Source organism: Polypterus senegalus, chromosome 10 (genome assembly GCF_016835505.1).
Source record: "Polypterus senegalus isolate Bchr_013 chromosome 10, ASM1683550v1, whole genome shotgun sequence".
Taxonomy (NCBI): Eukaryota; Metazoa; Chordata; class Cladistia; order Polypteriformes; family Polypteridae; genus Polypterus; species Polypterus senegalus.
In genome coordinates, this window is record NC_053163.1 from 129,775,820 (window position 1) to 129,794,872 (window position 19,053).

The 19,053-nt window shown below is 39.3% G+C and overlaps 1 protein-coding gene across 1 annotated transcript in view; it reads left to right on the forward strand.

The window, feature by feature from the left end:
• mllt1a (MLLT1 super elongation complex subunit a) overlaps nucleotides 1-13,365 on the forward strand; it is a 37,753-nt gene extending 24,388 nt beyond the window's left edge. The window contains exons 11-12 of the mRNA XM_039766627.1: nucleotides 2,250-2,321; nucleotides 10,599-13,365. Coding sequence (XP_039622561.1) covers nucleotides 2,250-2,321; nucleotides 10,599-10,727 — 201 coding nt within the window. The 3' untranslated portion in view covers nucleotides 10,728-13,365. The remainder of the gene's footprint in view (nucleotides 1-2,249; nucleotides 2,322-10,598) is intronic.
• The last annotated feature ends 5,688 nt before the right edge of the window (nucleotides 13,366-19,053 follow it).

Sequence of the window (19,053 nt, forward strand, 5' to 3'; positions counted from 1 at the left end):
CTTAGGGTCGTTGTCCTTCTGAAAGATGAACCGTCGCCCCAGTCTGAGGTGAAGAGCGCTCTGGAGCAGGTTTTCATCCAGGATGTCTCTGTACATTGCTGCAGTCATCTTTCCCTTTATCCTGACTAGTCTCCCAGTTCCTGCCGCTGAAAAACATCCCCACAGCATGATGCTGCCACCACCATGCTTCACTGTAGGGATAGTATTGGCCTGGTGATGAGCGGTGCCTGGTTTCCTCCAAACATGACGCCTGGCATTCAGACCAAAGAGTTCAATCTTTGTCTCATCAGACCAGAGAATTTTGTTTCTCATGGTCTGAGAGTCCTTCAGGTGCCTTTTGGCAAACTCCAGGCGGGCTGCCATGTGCCTTTTTGTGCCACGCTTTGCGGTGGAACACACCAGTAGCCTTTACTTGGCCATTATATATTTGTGTGTTTTGTCCTGTTGGTTTCTAATTGTGCTTATCCCACATTTAGAACTATTGTAGCTTGGATTCTGCCTCTCGGAAAAATGTACTTGTCCCCTTAACTATTTTGCTATATTTTCTTAATTATAGGGACCCAGTATAATTCATATTAGTTATAGATGCTTTATTTATCTAAAAGGAAATTCCTGTGTTGCAGCAGCTAACATACACATTCTGTACAGAATACTGTTTCATCTTCATTGTAATACAGTTAACAACATATCCATAATCATATTACAGTTAGCACATAAAACCCAAGAGGACCGGTTTTTACTTAGTGATATTTTTTGCAGCTATTGGGAGCTAACATAATGCTCCCTGGAGTACCAACGTAGAATCACCCTTGTGTTAAAGTTGTACTGTAGAATGATCAGAGCGTTTTGGAGAAGATGAGAGAGAATGCCTGTGGTGGGCAGCAGCTTAGCCAGTATACGTTCCCTGCTGCTGTCTCCTAATTGTCCAGGCTAGTGTCCATGGCAGAGCTTCATGCTACAGCTCCAGTGTTACCCCTATTTGAAAACAGTCCCTTAGCAAGTACAGACTGATAGATATACAGGAAAGGGTCTACCCATGCGAAAGGACCAGAGAGCTTCAGAAAATGCACATGATTCTGTCTCTTTTTGTATTTGGCTTCAGTGTCAGCAGCCAGTCTAGATTTCAGTTCAGGTGCACACTTGGGACATGTATACATACACCATCTCAGCCTGTAGTCCATAGATAAAAGGGAAGTCTGACATGCTTTTCTATTTCTGAAGTCCACCACTAGCATGTCTTGGTTTTGCTAATGTTCTGCTGCATATGCCAACAAAGTCATTCACCAGTCCTGTCTTCCTCTTCCCATCTACCACTTGGACACTCCTTGATTGTGGGGTCCTCTGAGAATGACTGAAGAAGGCACATCTTTGAATTGTGTTTGAAATATGTCATGTATAGTTACTAAAATCCGGCAACTTTTTAAATCATACCTAAAGTATTTTTTGCACAGATTAAAAAAAAAAAAGTGGTAGATTGGATTGTCAGGTTGACCAGGCAATCTGCAAACTATTCTAGACAAGGTGTAATAAAGTGTTTCTCTAAAAAATCAAGTCTAGCAGCTGGGGCATCCTGGTTTTAGTGTTGAGGGGCTCCAAATGAAAAATATTCATTCAGAGCAAAGCCATTTCATAATGGAGACGCTTAATAAGTCTCACCAGCAAGCAGAACCTGAGAAAGGTCAGATAAACATTGTATTTATGTCCGCCATTATATTATAAACTGGTAGTTTATGCATTGAAATCCGGAATTTCGTTTTAGCTATAAATGGTGCTGGTAGTGTGCTTTTATGTTTCTAAACACTTTGAAGCTGTCTTTAGGAAGTGTGCTCCATATGGCTAAAATGAATTCAGATGAACGTTTTCATGATTAACCCCTTCCCCAACAGTGAAGGGAGAATTGCATTCTGCTTGTATTGAACAGAGTAGGCCACATGATTAGTAACTCTTAGCAAGCACACTAAGGGCCACTCATTCAATTCTATACACTACGCTATTCATTTTGTTGCTAAATTTCAAAATAAAATGCAGTGTTATATGCAAGTAGCAATCATATTCTGTTAGGAACGTGTGTAGCCGCTACAGCTGTCCAGGACTTGAATTTGGAAACCCTGTTCTGCCTACTTGTCTAGAAAGCTTCGGGTTGAAGACAGAGCAAGGTTTGGCTTCCTGTTTTCCCCTTTGTTCCCATCTTTTCCCATTGAGATCCCAGATGAAAGCCGTCTGACCCCCTATGTCTACTTGTCCTTTAGGCTTACACAGATGAACTTGTGGATCTCCATCGACGGCTTATGGCACTGCGAGAACGGAATGTCCTGCAGCAGGTATGTTGAGATTTTAGCAGTTATCCCCTGGGGTGAATATTGCAACAAACATAAATGAGGAGAGTGTGTTGTAGTGTACCAGTTGTCTAAAGGATCTAGTGTTTCTATGCCTGCATATGACACATATGCATATAAAAAGCGGAATGTGGCCATTTATATAGAAAAAGCATTCTGCCCTATTGGCAAGACAAATCTGATTTCATCTTTTAAAATTAAGGAATACAGGGAAGTAATCTGGAATTAACAAACAAATTAACAAATTTTACAGTTGTCTGTTTCAGTGATTTCGCTAATGCAATAAAAAGTGAAACAAAATGACACATTTGATTGGCTAACAGAGCAGGTTACAATATACGAGCTGTCAAGGCAGCGTAGGCCCCTTCTTGAGGCAAGGTGTAATAAAGTGTTTCTCTAAAAAATCAAATCTAGCAGCTGGGGCATCCTGGTTTTAGTGTTGAGGAGCTCCCTTGGAAAATGAAACTGTTCTGGTCATATTATCATTTTCATATTATTTTGGTGTTTACTGTAACATTTTTGTGAGATAATTTATATATATATATATATTATAGACATGATTAAACTGCTTAATGATTATGATGATTATTACAATTTAATGGTAATCTGGGTAACAAAGCAAAAATTGAACCAATTTTTAAAATAACTCTAATCATTAATAGCTCTCTGAAGTAAGAGCCCTGATTGATCCATAAGTCTATCATCCGTAGTCTATTCCTGTTAGAGAGTTTATTGAAGGTAAACGAAAATAAATAGCTATGATGATTTAAAATTGCATTGCATCATAATGATTACGAAGAATTGTCATGATTTAGACCCTAACAATATAAGATTACTGATACTGTTTTTTTCCTAAACAAACACTTTGAATGGATCTGCTAAAAGTACCACACATGATGACGTTTTATCTCTTCTTTGAGTGATCAGCGTATACAGTATCTTAACTCAGTCATACTTTTGAGGTACACCAGCAACTATTCTGTTGCATATTATAGCACACTGGCTCACTTTTCTATTTTTTGGGAAATGCTAACTTGGCAACTTCAAATTATCACATAGAAAAAGTATTTTGTTGCTAATGTTTACCCAGTTTAGAAATCAAATCTGAAATTGTCAATGTCAATGTATTTATATAGCACATTTAAAACAACATAGGAGTGCTTTTATTTACAAATAAAAGAAAACAAACAAATAACATAAAAAACATAAATAGAAATAAAATATTTGAACATAAAATATATAAGAAGCAGAAGTAATGTTATATAATCACAATGAGGAAACCATCAGTATTACTTTTTTTGCTCAGGCGTATTCCATTTCTCTCTTCAATTTAGGCACAAAGTACTTTAAAATTGTAGCCACAATGAAAAGTGAGTAACAGAATTAAATGCAGCCGCATGTTTAAAAGACATTCATTCTTTGCAGGTCACAGGTTTGCAAACCCAAGTCTTACTCTTTAAACTGTTATTTTAATGAAAACATTAAACACCAGTGCTGAAGTTGTTCTTGCTACTGGCACTTATTGTGTGGAAATGAAGAACTGCCTTTTGCTGGCTTGTACAGAAGAGGGGAATTGTTTGCCACTTTTCCAAAAGGGCATGAAAATTGTCCTCCACACATTCCTTGATGGGGATGTGTGTCTCTGTGACCGAGCACTCTGCTCTTTCTGCTGACTGCTTTTCCTTTATTATTTTATAGTGATACTAGGGGGCTCTGCCCCCTGCTCGCTTTGCTTGCCAACCCCCGTGTTGGCGCTACGCACTAGCCACTGTGCTACTCTGCCGCTCGTGTATGGGGAAACGGATGTACAATTTAAACAGATTGTTATTTTCATGGGAATTATTACATATGCATAATAGAACTATTTTACATTACATCGAGTAATTAACACGCAAATACTTTTTATACTTACACTTTTACTGTAAAACTTAAGTAAAAACAATATTTGGAATTCACTTTTCGTCAATATCATTTAGACTTTTGATTCTGTGTTTGGACTTACATTGTGACAACGCAACGTATTACTGCTCGTGAGTGAATATCATTTCTTACTCTGTAATAAATAAACCAACTTTTTCGAATGTTTGTCCCTGTGATTTGTTAATTGTCATAGCAAAAGCTATTCTAACGGGAAACTGTAAACATTTTAGTATGAATGGCATATCAAGATCTCCTTTGGTATCTAACGTTATCTGCGGAGAATGTACTACATTACCTTTCTTGTCGCCTGTTAAAATTTTACATGTCAGAATTGCTCGACCAATTTTGAATCCTATTGCATAGCCCATCACTCAGACATCAATTACGCAATAACATTACAATACAGCCTTCTTTCAACAGTAATTCGGCCGGTGGAAGACAGGATGGTGTTAACGGTTGTAGATATTCTATGGAATATTGTAAGTTGATGTTTTCATCTTCCGTACAATCGCCTCCAACTGTTTCAGCATAGTTTTTTGATATACATTTAACCAATTTGCTGTGTAACCGATCGACAATTTTTACGTTAATTCGTTTGACTTTGTTTCTCTGTGCTAGGATTGCCTGTGTACTCATTTCTTCTGTTGATAACCCTCCAGGATGAAATTCTTCATTAAGATTTGGACATAATACTTCTTGTTTTATTGGGAACTTAAATTGAGGAAAACATAAAAATTTAGAAGAGCTGAGAGCGCAGGAACTGTGTCTGACAAAAGCAATCACACGAATGAGATGTAAAAGGACCGTGGGCATGGGCCATTAACTGTAAATGGTTGAGAGGAGGGCAGTACTTGAAAAAATCTCTTGGAAATAGTCTTGTCTCAAAATTTTCTTTTATAATAGAGAGATGTCAACCAGCTCCCACCCAACCCATTCAAAAACTTCCCGAACATCACAATAAATCACATTATCTTTTTTTACTTTGTTGTTATGAACACACAGTCAATAAATACATCTGATGATTTAATAGGCTTTCCAAGAGCAATATTAAGATGAAACAAATAGAATTGATCAGAAATCATGCAGTACACTGTAAATTTGTTGTTGCATATAAAATATGCATAGAAAATGGCAAAACCATTTTGCAACACCTGCCTGCCACTAAATTTTCTTTTTGTGAGAAACACTGGTTTGATTGGTGTCCAGAATCGTGCTACAGAGTTGAAAACCTCCTTGTAATAGCTTATCATTTTTGCAATTATCACTTTCCCGCAGTTTGTGTACATTGTTTCAGTGGAGAGAGTACATCTTTGTTGTGTACAGCAAGGAGTAATAGGCAACAGTTCAAAAGTTTCAGAGTTTAGCAGGTCATTGGTTGTGGTGTTCCAGCATATCCAGGGTTTGGCAGTTCTGAGTTTGTTGCTATGTGCCCTCCACCTCCATAACCTGTAGTCTGCGTGGTAGGAGCGAAAGTTTTAGATTAATCAAAAATTTTGATCTCCGGGTTTCAGTGGATCTCCATGTTTTAGGATCCCCTGATAATCAAAACATCGATATATTGATGATGTGTGGGCGTCTGTCTGTCTGTCTGTCACAGTTTCTTCAGGACAGACTAGAGCTTAAATGGCTGAACAGAAAACTAACAACAACATTTATTTATATAGCACATACAAAAAATGTAGCTCAAAGTGCTTTACAAAATGAAGAATAGAAAAATAGAAGACACAATAAAAAATAAGTAACGTCCGATGGCCAGGGTGGACAGAAAAAACAAAAAAAAAAACTCCATACGGCTGGAGAAAAAAAATAATAAAATCTGCAGGGATTTCAGACCAAGAGACTGCCCAGTCCCCTCTGGGCAAAAAAAAAAAGAAAAATACCAAACTCGAAACTTAAGCTTGTTTTGAGATGACAATGTGCTGATTTAATTTTTGGGCCAAATCGTGCAAGAGAAAGAGGCTCTCTAGAGGAACCCTCAAATTAATTTTTCATATGTCAAGAATGATGGCAAATACTGTAATTCTGCAATTAACTATGAACTCTTTGTGTCAGTTGCTATCATGATGACCTATTTTATGATCAGAAAGATCAGCATCAAAGGGGTAAATAATTACTGAACTGTTATAGAATAGTTTGGGTAACTTGGTTCCTAGGGCACAAAGCCCTCTAACGCTCACTTCCGAATTTTTTTTTTTTTTGGATTCTTATAGCTATCAGGGTGGAAGGGGTGGTGTTAGATGCCCTCAAGAGGCATCCCATCACTGCTGTGGAGGAGAAAAAAAGACAACACTTTTAGCAGCAGCGTCCTCTCTCACCCCTGCATAATATTGAATATACTGGATTAGCCCAGAAGGGTGTCCCTCTGACATGCATGTGTGGCAGGGTAGAAGCATCCACAAAATACATTTTCAGATGATCGCATAATTCCTTCTCCTGCATGAAGTAATCTGTCTCAATGTTTCAGAAATACCTAAATTAATGTTAATGACCTGACCACACAGCGTTAAACTCGGCAGCTCAATCCTGAGAGTAGTAGGGTAACATGTTTAAATGAACAACTGTTTTAGTGTCCAATTTACTTTTTAAAGCAATGAGTAACCTAATGCAATGATGATCTTTCTGCAGTTAAAATCCCTACGTTGTTATTATTATTCCACCAGCAGTGGGTGTGAGGCAAGAAGCACAAGAGTGTGCATTCCAGCAACAGAAATCTAGAAATAGTGTCAATTTGACTAAACATTTTTATAAAACACAAGAAAATGATCCGATGTCATGCTTATTTTCTGATCCATGGTAGTCGTCGTTGGAGTTTAACTCTCCTTTGTTTTTCTTTTACAAATACGGCAGACAGAGGAAAATTTCAGAAGATTAGGCACCGTGTAAACACGGATTTTTAAGAAACCAAATTTCTGCCTTAACTGGTTTATTCACTTTAATCCGATTTAAGTCTGCTTGTAAACTCACTCAGCGTTAACAAGGAAAATCCCCAACTTCTTGAGTAATTTCAAATGTCCACTTTCTACTGCTGTACTGCAGAGCAAACAGTTTTCTAGCACATGAACAATCGACCCTCAAAATGGTGTTAAATGGTGTGTTTCAAATAACCGTTTGTTACTGATTCTTCCAAGATGAACATCTTCATACTGGGGGTTCAAAATACATGGATCACATCTTTGAATGAGGCTTGTCCTGCAGTGTCAAACAAGAACATACCTTGATAAAACGTCGGTGTAAGGCTTCAATCTGACAAACTCTCTTCTTTTTTGCCACTTTTGCCAATGAAAACCACATGTCTGGCAGACCCTGTGAGTCAGAAGGCATCCCTCCACTTGGAAGTGTTCACACTGGTATTTGGTTAGATATTAAGTACAGTATGTGCAGTCATCAGATATGTGAAAAAATTGCTTCATTGCTTTTCCTCTGTGCTTTTTGTCTCATCGACAAAAGGCAGTACTCGGATTAGTGTGCTGTTGCCCCCGTGTCCATTCCATTTTCTTGCTTGTCACTGCATGTGGCAGTGTACTCCGGTGTTAGCAATCCTTACAAAATCACATTTTTTCTAATCCTCCTCAAGTCATTTTGTAGGCCACTCTCCAGTTGTGTAATTTACTTGGCGTTAACCTTGTGCGTGACTTAGGCACAGAATTCAATGCAAATACGGTTAAACCAGAGTCGCATTCTGTGTGACATGTAATCCTTCGCTTTACATTAAGTCGGAATAACTTACGGAACCATATTCTGCTGCTGTTGAGTGGATGAAATAACATCATGCTGCAAAACAATCATGAATATTTTCTATATTTTCTGAAATGCTAATTCTAGTGTAGCTCATCAGTGTTGAGGAGTAGGGCGCAGTATTCAAAAAACTCAAATGACAAACTAAAAGCTGTAAAGGCAGTTTTATAACAAAACTGAAACTGAACCATCGCTCAACTCGAGCAGTAGTGATTACAACGTGAATTGGTCATCAGATGTTGGCACAAATAGTGAAACTGATGCAGGTGGCACTGCATGATCAAAACTGTCAGTGTTGTGGAAGTCACCAAGCCTGGCGCTGTGATAGCCTACAATAACACAGTGGGCACGTTGATCATGTGGATCAGACTCTGACATTCTACCTTGTTATGCACAAGCAACATAACAAATATTATAAGAAGAATGTGCCACGAAGCATAGTTCTACTGTCCCTATTACGCTGGGCTGTGCATTGGTGACAGTCTCAAAACACATCAGGATGAAGGATGTGTTCTAAATCTGCATTGGTACAGCACTGAATGCCAGGCATACCTCTCCTACTGTGTTAATAATCAAAATTTGTTCTTATTCAAAAAAATTTACATTTTGACATATTTTTATGGACGTAAACATAACAGTAATTAGGTTACAAAAATATAAAGCCTGAATTTTGATTATCAATATAGAACATGTGTCAATATGAAAAAAAAATCAAATTGTTGGATAATATCAAATATCAACTCAACCCTAGGGATGTGGGGAACAAGGAGCAGAACATGAACCAACACGGCATGGACCACCAGTCCACCGCAGAACACACACACACATATATGCTTATTTGTAGGCTAAATTCAAAGTGACCAACTGCTTAACAGCATCTTTTTTGGATATGGTGGAAGAATAGAGTACAGTGGAACCTCGGTTCACGAACGTCTCGGTACATGTACAACTCGGTTTACGACCAAAAAGTTTGCCAAACTTTTGCCTCAGTTCATGACCACACACTCGGTATACGAACAAGTCAGTTTACCTTTTGGTTTGTACATGTTCAGTCTCTCCCTGAGCATTTCCTGTGCAGCGAGCATGAGAGAGAGCGCAACACACACACACAGAGGCAGCGCGAGAGAGAGCTGGACGCATTAAGGTAGGAAGGCAGTTAAAGAATGCACTGGGCTTGATTTTGTTTTCACTTCTGTTTCCAGTGATCGGTTCGTAGCTTGCATTGTTGCAATGTTATTTTTCTTGGTGGTTTATTAAATTACGAATTTTTTCAAATATTCATTTTTTTCCCTGTGCTTAAAACTCATTAAAAAAAAAAAGTGCTTTTAGCCAGCGGTTGGTAGCGGTATAGCGCGAACTATTGCAGTGTTAGCTTTCTCTGTTGTTCAAGGTTTTCTCAGTGTTATTCAATTTTCCTTACATTTAGTTTACTGTTACGCTGTGCATTCTATGGTTTGATTAACTATATTTGTGCTTAAAAACTTAAAAAAATATATATTTACATACAGTTCATACAGTCTGGAACCTGATTAATTGTGTTTACATACAATCCTATGGGGGGAAATTGTTTCGGTTTTATGACCAAAGTTTTGGAACGAATTATGGTCGTGAACTGAGGTTCTACTGTATGCAGAACCACACACACAAGGATTGAGTCAGGCATGTGCCATTTATTTGGACATACGGTTAAATTCAGAAATTTAAATACACTTGGGGTGAAGTCTTTAAAACACACTTTATATCCCCTCCACGGATTTTATACTAACAAACTATAAATTTGGCATATTGTTAAGGACAACTGCTTTGTGCAGGGCAAAAGTAAATCTTCTACTGCGTATTTCACTTTTTAATGTGGATCACAAGCTTCTATACGCTTTGTTAATATTTGGTAGCATTGCCTTTAAATTATTTAACTTGAGCCAACATTTTGGGTCGCCTTCCACAAGCTTCTCACAATAAACTGCAGGAATTTTGGTGCATTCCTCCAGATGGAGCTGGGACTAGTTCGTAGGTCTTCTTGCTCACACACGGCGGTGGGAGCGAAGCAAGCAGAGGACGAAGCCCCCTAGTCATTAATATAAATCAGAAAAAGTAACAGACCCCTGAGGGACTTCAGTGATGGCCTCCGTCCATGTGCAGCATTCTCCTCATATCTGTAGCCTTTGTCTCCTGTTACAGGTTCCTTCTGATGCCTCCATCTTGTAGTTTCAGAGCTAATCTCCGGTGTGGGACTGTATTGAAGTCTTTTTGAAAGTCTAAGTAAATTGTTAAACTGCTGTTGAGCGTGGAAGTTTGTGTGTGTTTGTTTTTCCTCTAAATGTCATACAGTTCCCTTGATTGATGGTAATACTAATAGAATTGTGTGTTTACAGTAAGTAACATGCCACTGTTTTACAGGAAAGACTTTCATATATTACAATATTGAATACTAGAGATTCATTCGTTTAATGTCATTCATTATCTTTAAGTTTTAGGTGGTGGGAAGAATGTCTTTGTTTAAGTGAATGAAGGCCATTTTAGTGATGTATCAAAGCATTTATGGCAGTCCATTGCTTTTATTAACTGTTAATTTTATTTTTTGTTTCCCTTCTCCATGTGTTCATTCAGATTGTCAACCTGATTGAGGAAACGGGCCATTTCAATGTCACCAACACCACCTTTGACTTTGACTTGTTCTCACTGGATGAGTCCACTGTGCGTAAATTACAGAGCTACCTGGAGCCCACTGCAACGTGACAACAAGTGTGCTGGACTGAGAGAGAGGGTGGGGACCGATCCTTTTTTTGAAGAATACAGTTAGGTTGGACGGACTGGATGATGGCGGCAGAAGTGGGAGAAAATGAGAAGTGTCGTCCACAACCGCACGCCCCACTCCCTTCCTGTTTCCTTCCACATTAGACACACAGTCCCCAGTAGCGCTGGGGCTGTCTTTTTTTATGGACATATTCTACGTGTATATTTATATAGCCGGCATCCCCGAGGCATTCACAGCAACAAACAGAGATGGGCGTTTGCCTTAGCTCTCCTGCATGCTGCCTTATGGGATTGGGGGCTTGGGGCGGTGGTTGGAGGTCTTCAGCAGCAAGGAGCTGGCCACTCCTCCATGAGCTCAAGCAATGAGGAGCAATCAGTGAGAGCTTTTTATTGTATTTATTTTTTAACTTGATCATTTTATTAACGGTTGGCATGGCTAAGTGTGTGGGTTAGATGTGAACCTTTGGGATGGGATGGGTTGGGTTGGAGTTCCATTCCACACTTTGGCTAGATGGCTGGAAATAGCCAGCAAGTGGAGCGGTCACCCAAGTCTATGATGGTGGAAGAGACCTGGTTTGCTTTTAAGACCTGGCAACGCCACAACTAATCTGAGGGATTCCAGATTTGTATAGCTGAAGCAGACATGGACAGGTTCAGGCTTTGCCTTTACTTTGCTCATCTTTTTTGAGCGCCATCACTCAAATGAAGCCCTCTCTCTCCCCCCCCCTTCCCCAAACCCCCACCCCTTTTATTATATACTGTCAGTATACGTGTATGTATCGGGCATCATTCCAAGTTGGGAATGCTGCCTTTTTATTATTATTATTATTTTTTTTTTTTAATTATACGTCATGTCCCATGTTGCTTGATCAGTAAGATTCCTTCGGTATTCTGTCCCATACTGGGGTAGATACTTGGGAGGACATTTGTAATGGGCCACAGCTCTTTAAACCTCTACAGATATGCAGTATGTGCAAACCCTTCCAATGTGTACTCCTCCTCCCTCCAGCCCTTTGAATGATTTCAGAGAGAGATTAGGAGGAAGGAAGGAATGAATACGCTGATAGCACTATCTGCCCCAAATGTAGCACTCTTGGTGCCCTTGTTTAGAATGTGGGAAGCAGAAAAAGACCACGGCTGTGCTTCTGAGGGCTGTCTGTTCTGTCCAGTCTGCACCAAGAAGACTAAATGAAGCTGTGTCTCCTGGGATGTGTGACCGTAGTCCACTCACAGTCACTCTTTCTGGTCTTCCCCAGCCAGCCACCGTGACACCAGCTGATGTCCATAGGGAGGATGTTCTTAGCTGGTCCCTCGCTGTGGCTCTGGAGTATTCTGCTGTGGTCCACATTTACAAAGAGTAGGGGTTGTATTTTATATATACATGTATTTTATTTTTGCACAATTTACCTTCATGGATAGGTAAGATTTTAATCATGAAACTGTAAAAGAAAGAAAAAAAAAGACAAAATCTCTCCTTCAGGCTGTTTAACAGGCTCGGGGGTCCCCTTTCTGAATCTTGGCTGCCATGTAGATTGGGATCAGGCTGGGGATTGGGGATTTGGCGCTTGTAGTATTGAACACAAATTAAAATTTGTGTTATTTAGGAGTTCACGTGGCATCTCCATACAGTTGTTTTCCGTATGTTGATCCTTGCTGCCACACCGATCTGTGAGGTTAAATATGAAGGCTTATTTCTTCCTAGCTCCTCTGATTTCTATTAACGGCTTTCCTGGCTGCTTAAAAAAAAAACAAAAAGGTCTCAAAATCCAAGGTGGCTGCCCAAGAGTCCTTTACTTCTCTTTGTGGTGAAGAGCAATGAACAAATTAAATATGCAACACAAGTATTTTGCTTCCCTGTGTTGTTACAGCATATGCTGCAACATGGCCGCTGGGGACCAGTGAGCCCAGATTTGATTTACCAGTAGTCTGGAAAAAATGGGTCCGGTTAAGAAAATGAGACCATTTTAATAAAGGAATAAATCGGTGAATGCTAAAGCATTTGTTACTAAAAAAAAATGAGAAAAAATACCAGGGGCTTAGTAGCCTAATTGTCTACAATGAACAATGGAGCAAGGGGTCCTCTGGTAGGTAGGTGTTTAATCGGTGGCTTGAAGGGTTTGTGAACCCTTAATGGTGGCAGTAGGAGAGAGCGATTTCATTTTAAATCATGGCACAAAGTCCTTCACTATTAATGCCATCATGAGAAACAGAGAGGGAGAAATTTCAATGACTGGTCTTAGTGGACAGTTGAAGCCTAAATTACGATTTGGAGATTGAAACCATGTGGGCAAGCCTGATGTCTTGAAGACAGTATTTACTCAAATATCCTTTCACGTTTAGCAGAAGTTGTCGAGGAATTGACGGTCTGAGACTCCCACAATCATGCGAACTGTCGTTAAGTGTTGATTTCCTGCCCAAAGAAGAGAACGACCGGAGAGTGCAAAGTAATGCATCATCTGTATGTGTCCATTTCAGTGGAGCAGGGCTTTTTTGGATATTCATTTTTACAAAAGGGGGTCTTTGCATTTCACTGAAATATATAAATGTATAATAAAACAAGTAGATCATCTACTGTGTGTATTTAAGAGCAATGTTGCTGCATAAAGACTTTTTCAATGTGTCTGTCTGTTTGTCTCAGTTGGGGTTGGGCCAGCAGTCTGCTGTCTATTACCGTCTGCTCATGTGCAGCTTTGTCTGTAATTGATGTTTCAGTCTCAAATGATCCATACTTTGTTTTTTATTCGGTAGCACAATGTGGATTGGGGAACTGGGCAACAGACAAACCTCTGCAGATCTTAGTAATATGAGCTCCTGTCACGCATTTAACTCCGCAGCACAGAATGGCTACCTGCTGATGGAGGGCCTTCTAGTAAGCTGTTGGGATAGATGGACGGTGGAAGGGCACACGAGAGCCAGCTGGGCTCCCTCTCCACAAACTGGGCCCCAAATTCAATCCTGGGGCTGCAGGTTTTTGCTCCAACCAAATTCTGTTTTTAATTGGACTCGTAGCCTCATTAAGTGAGCTGATACTCCCAGTTTTTGTGTTTTGGCATCAATGAAGAAGTTACAAAACCAAGTGTGTTAGTACTGTTTAATGAAAACTAAGTCAGTTATATGTGGATAATTTATATATACAGTGTATATATATATATATATATATACATACATACACACACACACGTATATATGAGGGACATTCAAAACGTTTCTACACTTTAACTGTTTATTAAGAATTTCAAAAACAAATCACATTAACTTTCTATGTAGTCACCTTCGTTTGCAATGCAATGCAATTTTTACAGCATTGCACCAACTTTTTAATGGCCAATTACTACTCCTGCTGCCTTCATCGCTTCCAAAGAAAATACAAAAGTGCAGAAACGTTTTGAATATCCCTCGTGTTTGTGTGTGTGTGTATATATATATATGTATATATATATGTTACACATTTCTTTTTTACTTTTTATTCATGTTCATCCTGATTTCCATTATTGACTAACTAGTCGGTCTGATGCTGAAGCAGTTGCAGCCTTTCATCACTCGGTGTTGTTCGCCTGGGCGTCTGCTCGGTTTGTTTTTAATTGTCACTATTTGGATACAATGAAGGGAGCAAACAACACAGAATAAGGGAAAAATAATTGTAAAACAATAAAAATGGTGAAGCATTTAAAGTTATAGGAAAAAATAGAGTTTTATAATGTAAAAATCCTACCACTGTGCCTTTCTGAATGCAGAATAAGAGGAGAGAAAACAAAGATGAGCTAACTACCGTATATACTCGCAGATAAGTCGAGACCTGATTTTAAAGTATTATTTCTGGTATTTTATAATGTTGGTCGTTTAAGTCTAATGCGGAAAACTCACGCTATTGGTCCAAGAGATTATAATATGCTAAACGCCCACCTGAGGGAGTAACCACAGAGCACACAGCCTTTTTTTTCTTTCTTTTTTTTCTACTAAGGGGCTTTGCTCGCCAACCCCCGTGTTTGTTTTCCGGATACACGCTTTTAAGATTTTTTTTTTTTTTTCTTTGAATTGTTGCTATTTCATTAGTTTCACTTTTATTTCAGAACTTCTGTAAAAACAATATTTGGAATATTTCAAGTCCTAATATGCTGAATATTTTTAATGATGCCAGTGAGATGTGTGTTTAATAATTCAGGATAGATTTCTCTGTCTGGAATTTCAGCACAGACAAATCGATCGACATCATCAGCAGTTAATAAATAACTTTTTTTTTTTTTTACAAAGTAACCAATAAATGCATGTGAGGTAAACCCCGTTTTTTAAATTCTCTGACTTAAACTTCAAAGCCTTACAATATTTACATACTTCTGACATATCAACTATGTCCATATATTCGATCTCTATTCACCTTTTCATTATTTCTCCGAGTAATAATTTCTCTTTGTTTGCGCTAATGCGATCTTTACCTTCTTTGTTCTGACACTGTCGTTTTTTTCTGCTCTCATATTCTGTATCCTGCACTGCATGTCCCCTTGTTTTTTAACCTCTATGACATTTTACTTTGTTTTCTACTCTACTCTTTTATTTCTAACCTCGCTTTGTCACTTTTTCTCAATGACACCTGGTCCGTGGTGATTATTTTTCCTTTTTCGAGTAATAATTTCCATTTGTTTGTGCTACTGCGATCTTTACTTTCTTTTTTTATACTTTCTAATTTTCCTGGTTTCATATTCTTTAACTTTCTCTGCATTTGTATCATGCCAACATTCTTTGTTTTTTTTGAGCCTTTCGAATTCCACTGCTTTCCTAATCTCTAACCTGCTCTGCATGTGTATAGCGCCAACATTTGTGAACATCTTTATGAAGTTCTACTTTGTCTTTTACTCTTTGTCTTTTAATTCTGAGCCCGATTGGATGTGCTTTTTTTTCAGTTCCACTTGTTCCGGGCTGATAATTACTTTCCTTTTTTTCAGAATTTGCACCTAAATTATTCTTTTTCTTTTTTCTCTCCAACACTTTTGAGTCTCTTTTCTCCACGCTGCTTTCTTCTTCGCTTAGTCATCTACGTTTCATTTATAACGTATTGTCCTTATACGCTTTATATGCACTGAGAGCCCTGGATCTGTATGTGCTCAAAGCCTTCACACGACTGAGTGTTTAGCTGCCCGTGGTTTTATTTGATATTGGTTGTAAGTAGGGAGTGTCTTGTAAGAATCTCATGTTCTACGTCACCACGAGACAGTCCTGGGTCAATCTCTTGACACAAAGTCTCATGATTAAGGTCCCTGCGAGACGCTCCGTGGCCAACCTCTTTCTTCTTGCGGGTCTTTTATGTGTCTTCTGTGAGCTTAACGTGAGAATCACGTCTTAACGCCCTAGTGTTTCTCTCCAGGATTTTATTTTTATAATAGAGATGTATTGTGCCTACGTGACCACACGATAATAGCCAAACTATTATGAAGTGACGTTTGCACTGATTTGTGATTTTTGCATCTCAAACCCTCATACACCTTTTATCATAAGAGCATCCCTTATCTACGACGGAGCGTTCAATCAGAATAAAATATGAAACTGGTTTTAAATTTAATGTCATTGAAGTAGTGAAAGAAATTGGTAACTGTACTGCCGCAACAAAATCTTGAGCAACTGGTATGACATTGGGGGAAGGGGGAGGCAAGAAGATGTAAAAAAAAAAAAATGAAAAATTTTAAGTGTTGTAATTTTGAATGGGCATATAAGTCGGGGTCTGATTTCATGATTGATCTTTCGGGTTTCAACAGCCGACTTGTGTGTGAGTATATGCGGTAATTGAGATCAGTTATTATCACCGATTGTGAATCTGGTTGGATCAAAAATCTGCAGGACTGCGTTTTGGGACCACAGCTTCAGGAGAACAGCACATTCTTGGGAAGCAAAGTCATCTGTTCAGGTCTTATTGAAAATACGACATTGGGGGCTGGTAGGATTGGTGTGCCGCTTGTAAGGTTGTACGGTAAAGGAAAAGTACCAGAAAACTCAACTTTTAAAACATTATGGTACCTGCCCCTTGGGAATTTCAGTACTGGAAGTAAACATTGGCTGTCCTCCCAGTCCCAGCCTCTCAGTTGCCATTCTACAGTAGATGCTGAAAAACAGTCGTTTGGTAGACTTCATGAAACTTCAGCATCCGCTGGGCACAAGTTCTAAGGTTGACAGCAGATATTAGCAAACTCCACATATAACTTGATTTTCATGTATCATTATTTGATAAATTATGCAGTTAAGATATTACCAATGTTAAATTAGTAATCAATCCTAAAGCCCTCAAAGGATGAAGGAACAATGGAAAGAGATGTCATTACACATTTTACAGTGAAAAAATGTTGTATTATGTAGCGGTACATAACTTGTAAGTAAGAGATTTCATTTGTTAAATTGTACTCACCAGCGTCATTGTTGATGAAATGATTCTTGATGATACGATGATGTTGAACTGTACAATGCCTACGATGAGATGAAGTGGGGTATACAGTAGGCACTGTGATGTTGTGTCAGGCTGTTGACCTTCTAACAAAATGCCAGAGTACTCCTCATCATCCTCTTCGGCAGCTGTAGAAGGTGGACCAGATGAAGGGGACAATGGGGGGATGACATCAGGAGCAGACGATGTTGATTACTGGGGATTGTTGATCACGGACGCTTTTTGTTTTTTGACCTTCTGGTGATGGTGGGGTGTTCTCTTTGCTGTTGCTTTTACCTTTACAGTTCATCAGACATGTGCTTGAGAGGTGCCATTGCTTCAGTTATCAAACAGGTAACTTCAGTACCATGTTCCATCATCGGTATATCATCCGTTATCTTCTCCTTTAGAATCCGTACCATCCAAAGTGCTTCATTACATTTTCTAAGGATCCACTTTGCCAACTCAGCATAATTTTTTTTCCTCTGTTCTTCCAACTCCTTGTTCATCAAAATGTCACAATTTCCTTCAATATGACCTTCCACTACTTCATCTATCATATCAACAAGTGCTTCTCCACTGTGTCGTGCAGTTTGAATGATCTCCTTTATCTCTCCATCGATCCCTGGGAAACCTTTGGATGAATTCACTCCACAAATTCTTCCACCATGTATTCACCATGTCTGGGTTTAATTCATCCATTGCTCCTCTGATGAAGGTTATTGCATCAGCAATGTTGAATGAGTCCGTTATCTCAATATCGGGTCGGCCTCAGTCGCTGTTTGGATCACATCGAACACCCACCTGGTGTAGGTGGCCCTCACACACTTGACGATACCCTGAGCAAGTGGCCGAAGCAGTGAGGTCGTATTTGGTGGTAAAATGACCATCTTAACATTTTCATCTTTGATGTGCATTGCCTGTTACTAATAAAACCTTGAAAGACAACCCTTCCTTCTCCAAATCTTTCTTTACTTTGGGCATGAAGCTTTGGTGTTACCGTTCAGTCACTAATGCTACTGTGAGCCATGCCTTGAGATTGGGTTACCAGAAGAGGTGCAGATAGTTCTTGCTCTTGTGTTGGAGAGCGTGAGGATTTTTTTGCTAGGTAAACAAATGCCAGGCTTTATCATCCACCCGCCTGCCCCCATTGCCACATCATACCAACACTAGCTTCTCCTGCAATGCTTTAAAGCTGGTGCCTGTTTTGCACATTTGTGGACATACAGTATGTCCTGTTAGGCGTCTTTCTCTAAAACGGTCCCGTTTCGTCAAAATTAAAAACTTGTTTAGGATGGTAGCCTCCATCCTCAATAATTATTTTTCAACTCTGCCAGAAATATGACGGCAGGTTCCTCATCAGCTGATTCATCTTCTCCAGTTATTTTTAAAATTTTTCTGCAGGTCTGCGCAATTGTCCCTTTCTTGGTGTAAATGGCTTGATTTGCTCTTGTGTGTCACCTTTTCCCCCCCTTGTTTTGCCGTAACCCGTTCCCATCAATGTGCGTGCTTTCTAGTCGTATCTTCCACCAACAGATTTGAAAGCTTTTTGAACCTTTGTTAGCACCTTATCACACACTGCAGCAATATGTACTCCAATATGAGGTGCAACAGACAAATCAGCACAAACTCTAGCTTTGTTCTTCTTGATTTCACGTGGTGAAGATTTGTTCTTGCCATACAGCTTGACAATCTCCACATGCGAGTTTTCTTTTTCTCTCTTAAATCATAACGGGCAGAGTGGTGGCTCTGAGGTAGGGATCTGCGCTAGTAATCGGAAGGCTGTCGGTTCAAATCCTGTAAACACCAGAAGTGACTTTACTCCACTGGGCCCTTAACCTGCAATCGCCCGTCCAGGGTGTGACTTTAATCTGCAAGCAGGTCCTCCAACTTACAGGGAAA